This window comes from Lepisosteus oculatus, chromosome 6, assembly GCF_040954835.1.
Source record: "Lepisosteus oculatus isolate fLepOcu1 chromosome 6, fLepOcu1.hap2, whole genome shotgun sequence".
NCBI classification, from domain to species: domain Eukaryota; kingdom Metazoa; phylum Chordata; class Actinopteri; order Semionotiformes; family Lepisosteidae; genus Lepisosteus; species Lepisosteus oculatus.
In genome coordinates, this window is record NC_090701.1 from 21,898,073 (window position 1) to 21,904,736 (window position 6,664).

A 6,664-nucleotide genomic window follows, 5' to 3' on the forward strand; every position below is an offset into this window, starting at 1 on the left:
AAAATCATTTGCCCCGCATAAAGATGGCTGTAGAGTTCCTGTGTGTTCAGGAAGTGTCGGTATCGGTGTGTGTGTTTACCGATTTGCTGAAGACATGGCCGAAAATACTGTAACGGTGACTGTTACATATGGTAATATTTGATGTATCTATTTCGAATACTTTGTTTTCAAGAATGATTTTAAGCTAATAGTATACCTTAGTTTAAAGATACTTAATGTTTGGTGTTTTTCTTAATTTAGTAGTCTTAACAATTAGCTACCTGCCTTTAACTCCTGTGTGAATGTCAAGTATTTCATAATAATGAATTAAATATGAATTTAGTTAACAAAGTAGGCGTGCGACAAAAATATGACACTAATTCGTAACGAGTATTTGTCTTCATTATGCAGAAAAAAGGGGTTAAGAAAACGCATTTCCCCGTTTTCTCCAGAATGGCTAGCCGTATCCTCCGAAAGAAGTCACGATCCGCGATTGTTTAGAGATATCATGCCGGGACTTTCACAAAGTTTAGTGGGACATGTTTTTTGTGTATAATAAATTGAAGATCTTCCGAGAAACATGTAAGGCATCTGAAATTGCATTTTTAGGGAGGTTCTGTAGGTGATTTTCGAGCACATTCTGTTGTTTGCACAGGTACTGCCAAGCACAGCATCAATGTCGCCGGGCAGGAGAACCAGGAGCCACTGTTGAAGGATTTGGCTGAAGCGGTCGCTGGCGTCACGGGGGTGCCGGTCCCCTCCCAAAAACTTATTTTCAAAGGTGAAAGAGTGACGGATAACAAATCCGTTCTTTAAAAACGTTTGACGTAGATCTGTCATAAAAAAATGTAGTCATTCTCTTTCTCACAACACGTAATAGCAGTTTCAGTTCTTCCACCTGTTTGTCCTTCATCCATTTTCTAACCGCATTATCCAGCAAGGTTGTTGGAGAACTTGAGTCTATCTTGGCAAACAAGGGAAGAAGGCAGGATACACCCTGTATGGGAAGCCAGTCCATTGCAAGACACCCACAGACACAAACACATACTGGGAGGAAACCCCACACAAATACAGGGAGAACATACAAACTCCACACACATAGCACCCCAGGTCTGGAATTGAAGGCAGGGCCTCTGCACTGAGAGGCAGCAATGCTAACTACTGCGTCACCATGCCACCCTATGGTCTTTTCACTATGTGCAATTCAAATACAATTAGCAAAATTAAAGTGACTGTGATTTTTTTTCATGAATTACAAACATAAGGACAGTTATAAACAGGAGGAAATCATTTGGCCCATCTCGCTTATTTGTTTGCTGATCCAAAAGCTTAGTTTGTTTGTTTCTTGTAGGATGCCAGGAAGCCTTCTTTAACAGCATGTGTGGCAGAATGTTCCGGATACCTAACCCTAAATACACACTCTTCACATTTCTGTTATTGTCATTGGGTCATTGGTCACTGTGAACTCTGACTTGCGTTAATACATGCCAGTACTTCTGTGTCTTTGTTCATTATTGATGAGATTCAGTTTCTTTAATCTGTCTGCAATTCATTTAGGGCCAGGAACCAAATGTTTCCCTTTAAGCTTTTGAAGTGGCTATGCCCATTTGGTTACAGGGGAACCAGAATTGTACAGAGTATTCCAGGTGGGATTTCGGGTTTTCCATACATGAAATTCTAAACATGTTTTTAAGATAGCATTATCTAAATATATCCCTTACCTTAGTCAAATACTACTTGAAGCCAACATGGTGTTAATTTAGTTTTGTCAGTATTAATTATAACAGATGAATCAGAGCTGACACTTTTAACAGTTGTTTCAGTTCCCAACAATGAACTCACTGTCCAGAATTGGGTCTATCTATCAAGTAAATCCTGTACCAAGTGTATTGGCAGCTGGGCATGAGTGACCCACCCGTTTCTCAGGGCTAAATATAGACACTGAGGAGTTAGAGGAGTTTTAAAATTTAGCTGCCACATCATGTAGCCTCTTATGTGTGAGTGATAGTATCTGTTTTCTTGTTTTCACAATGTGGGTCTCATTGCCCTCTTTTCAGGGAAGTCTCTAAGGGAGATGGACCAACCCCTGTCAGGCTTTGGGATAAAGCAGGGGTGTAAACTCATGTTGATAGGAAAAAGGGTAAGAATACTTCTCTTATCTGGCATCAGGTGGTTTCTTCCATATCAGATCTTGATTCCTTGATTGAACATGGGTTAAGTCAACACGTCAGCTGTTTTTAAGATCTTGATCTTGCGTGCCATATAAACCCTGCAGAAATCAAGCCATAGAGACCTTGAGCTTCAGATGATGGTACAGTGATTCCTAAGAAACTGCAGTATTTCATTGTTTACTGTTTATAGATTTTTTTGGCTAATTCTTTTATCCTAAGCAACTTAAATTTGTACTCATACAGTTGTTATCTTTACAAATGAAGTACCTTACTCAAGGGTATAGGTGTCTTACTAAGGATTTTGAACTGAATAGCTAATTTCAAATTTCAAATTTCATTTTGGTTCCAGCAGACCAAGTCTATATAGCCATGATGAAATGCATAATTCCAATCAAATTATGTAGAAAGTTGGTGTCAGTTGTTTTCTTGAATACAAATTGTAGCAAACTGTGATTTCCTCTTTCTAGAATAGCCCGGAAGAGGAGTTGGAATTGAAGAAACTGAAAGATATTGAGAAGTCGGTTGAACAGACTACTAAGAAGCTTGAAAAAGTGGATGGTGAGCTGACAGGCTTGAAGAACGTGAGTTGTATTCTGAGTTTGGCTGTGGGGGGCCTGTACAAACTTGTGATCAATCATATTGTTGTTCCATTTTCTGGCAGAAAGTTTAAAACATAAGACTGGTGCTTCCCATGGAATTACACCATATTTGTTGAAAGTAAGCAAACACCCCTACATGAAGGAAGGAACTTTCCTGCTATTCTGTAGTATTTAACAGAACCCTGAACTGCCAGTTAGGCTTATTACGTGATACAACACAAGAACTTCAAAATACACAGTTGAAAACAGTAAAGAATAAAGCAGATATGGTCAAGGTACCCAACTGCATTGTGTCGTGGTCATCGGGTCTCAGTTAATTAAAATCATTGAAGTCGACTACTCTTTGATATCAGACTTTTAAGTGTCAGCAGTGGTAATAAACCTTTTGTGTATTCAGAATAATCAAGAGGAAGTTTAAAGTAAATTATAGTATTAATTCTAAAGGTTGTGTTTACTGTTTTTACAGTATTTTACTTTCTTATTGTCCTTATGTTTTATTTTTCTATGCAGGGCTTCTTGGCAAAGGACCTACAGGCTGAAGCTTTGAACAAGCTTGATCAGAGAGTGAAAGGGGCAGCTGAGCAGTTTATGAAATTTCTGGAACAAATGGATGCCATGGTACTCTAAGAATGTGAATATGAAGCCTAACTGTATTGTTGTCCACCCAGCACATTGTATTTCAAGATCACAATTTAACCCACATCCAGAGCGTGCAAAGGCACTCCCAGTAATACAAGAAACTAATATTAACTCCACAACTAGAGCGTTTGTAGGAATGAGGACTGAAAAGAGGGTGAGGTAGAAAATATATGAATTCATTTTTAATTAACTGTAAAAGAGGGAGGCTCTAAAAAGCACATGGACAACTTAATGGCAGCTTTCTCCTCTGCTTTTATGCTGTTTCCTAGTTTTTTATGGAGGTGTTGTGCTGTTTTCAACAGCCTCTGTCTTGTGTGATTACTGTAAGTGGCAGCTGCTGTCCGTCACAACTGTCTGCCGTTTCTGTGAAGATACAGCGAGAATCTTGTGTCCACAGCTCTCTTTTCTATAAACCCTTCTCTGCACTCAACTGAAAACAAAGTGTTTGAGCTCAACCACAAACCACTTTTCAGTTCCCATGAAAAGTCTTTCTTACTTCATAGAGACAGCATAAGTGATGGCAAGACACTGTGAGATTTTTTAAATGAAAATGTTAGAGATTTTTTCAGTAGTGTTAAATTTATTTTTCAAATTTAGCCTGTGCACATTGTCTGACGCTTTATTAGTTATAATAATGAAACAGACCTATCCGTATGTTTGCTACCCTGATAACTAAATTGCTGCAAGTTTTGTTTATTCTTTACAAGGAACTTTGGGAATATTTTGTAAAAACAGAGCAATTGGGGATACAGTTTTCAACTGAATTACAATTATAGAATATTCTGTCTGGACGATATGTAGAAACCGTTGATTACATTTTACAAAAGCACTTGCTTCAGTTTGGAAGTCCTTTCTGTGAAGTCGTAGCTGACCATAAGAGATAGTAAAGCATTTCAGTGTGGTGCACTACAGACTAATCATTAAACCTTCGCGTGTTGCCTTTTAAGTCTTTTTTTGTGTAGTTTCTGGTTTTGAGATGAATGAAAGCAAACATTGAAGAAAGCGGTTTATTTATTTTTTTTCAGACCTTTCCAGAGAATTTTAATGACTGCAGAATGAAGAGGAAAGGACTGGTTAAAACTGTGCAGGTGAGGTCTTCAGTACTGTTGTTGATTAATGTGATAACTGAATGAACAGGAATAAAATGCTGTGATGATCTGAGATGCAGTTTTTTCTTTTTTTTTAACAAGAACATATTCAATCCTTGCTCGTTGATAAGAGATTTGTTGTCAGAAACTTTATCTCAGTCCCCCAAAGTGTTCTGCTTTGTACCCTGTGGCTACCAGAGTTGGCTTCTTCAAATAAACATTTACTTACACATTGGAGATTGAGCTCAACAACATATGACAGTTTCTTGTCATATTACTGCATTTAATTGGTAATGTAGGATGAGGCTAATATGTATAACCTGAAGACATTTCAGACAGAAGTCTTTTTTTGGCCAGTTATTTTCAGCATCTTTGCCCAAGATTTTGAATGTCTCACCTTCATTCTGCCATTTCCCCCCACTCCCACAGGCATGCCTGGCTCAGTGCGACAAGATAGAAGCTGGAATTTCAGATCACCTGGCAAAGATACAGTCAAAGAACTTGGCACTGGCTGAATAGCACGTCTAGAAAGCCAGCTCATAGTAGTTCCTAGTTCGTTGCTCTGTGAGCAATATAAACCACAAGAGAGTGCTCCTTGTTTGGAGTAGGTTATTTATCTGCAGTAAGCAACACATTAAGCATTTTTTTTTCATTTCTGGAAAACTATTACTGTAGTTCTTCAAAGACTAGATCAGTGGCAGGTAAACAATATGTGTCAGTCTGTTGTTGTATAAACATTTCCTTACTGTCAGTAAACCTCGAATTGATCAAGATGATTATCAGTCATGTAACTGTACTCCCTTAAACCAGCACTTCTTTGAAGTTTTGTTTTTATGGATGCCACAAACTGCTTATCTTGTGAAGCCCTGTACTTGTTCTTGTATTTCTGGTTGGTGTTTTAATTAAAGTAATTTCTGAGGTGTTTCCATTTGTGTGGTCATTTCTGAGTAAAATGGGGTCAATGTGACTGACAGAATTTGCTTTAAGTCTGGACTCCACCATTCAGTGAATCTGGGAAAAATATTGTCTCTGTAATAGCCCATCAGTTTGCAGTGTATGAACTACTGCTACGGCTGAAAAGCTGCCTTTTGCTGACTGAAGAATATTAAAAAGTAAACTAGCACAAAAAATCACAGATTATCCTGTCCAAATAGTATTTAGAAACATCTGACTATATTTTCCATGGGTTGGTAGATAGGCATGTAAAAGCCCACTACACATTTTTAATATTAATTAATTAATTTGTGTTGTAAAGGAGCTGCATCACTGAATCACTGCAGTGTTTCCCTGTTCTTCACGGAAGGGGTGCTGGATTGTGGATGTACAGTCAATATACAGTTTAAATTCTGGAAAAAAAGTTGCATAAACCTAAGCTTCTTTAATGCTAATAACAAAAATAACCAAATTATTTTTGGGTTAACATAAATTACAATTCTGAGAGTGAATGAAGTATTCATGTCTTGTAATGAGTTTCTCAGCCAAATTTTATTACGAACAGGCCCTTCTCTGTCATCTTGCCAAAACAGCTAAGGAAGAAGTATGAATGCTAGAATAGAATAAACACCCTTTAACACCACTGTGCGTCACCTGATAACAGTACTGACACACCTGCACAGATCACCTCTATTCAAAACTAGGCTCTTGAGTCCTGCTCTGTCTATGATGTCTGCAGCAGTGAGGTGGAATCTGATTCGAATTCAAGAAGAGAAACTGAGACCACTTGCTTTTCACATAAAAATAAATTTGGGGGAAGAAAAATGATTTACTTTTTAAATGCGTTTTCATTACTCCACTGTGGTATTATACAATAGTATAGAAAAGTAATTTTACAATGAGTTATTGTATAATTAATTGTATAATATTAAAACCCCATTAGTAATACATGTACTGTTCTTCCTTAAATAAACAACTGCTTATGCCAACTGATGCATAAGTGTACAGTATAATAAATATATGAAAAATATTCTTTGACTTGTAGCAACGATATAGTATAGTTCCATAACACAAGCAACATCTTACATATTTGTGGAAAAGTTGTTCTTTTTTTATCATTATGGTGTTTAATAACACTAGAAGTTAATTAATTTCCATAAAGGCATGTGATTTTAATTGTTGACTACAAAAATATTTTCTTTAATGTGAATAGTGAAAACTACCATGTGGCTAGAAACCCCATGAATCTGTACTG

The 6,664-nt window shown here is 37.3% G+C and overlaps 1 protein-coding gene across 1 annotated transcript; it reads left to right on the plus strand.

The window, feature by feature from the left end:
* The first annotated feature begins 24 nt into the window (after window positions 1-24).
* Window positions 25-5,400, plus strand: bag1 (BCL2 associated athanogene 1). Its single transcript, XM_006634312.3, has 7 exons — window positions 25-131; window positions 635-760; window positions 2,037-2,119; window positions 2,618-2,731; window positions 3,260-3,367; window positions 4,414-4,476; window positions 4,906-5,400. The coding sequence occupies exons 1-7, from the start codon at window positions 95-97 to the stop codon at window positions 4,993-4,995; spliced, it is 621 nt and encodes a 206-aa protein (XP_006634375.1). The 5' UTR covers window positions 25-94; the 3' UTR covers window positions 4,996-5,400.
* Window positions 5,401-6,664: the final 1,264 nt, after the last annotated feature.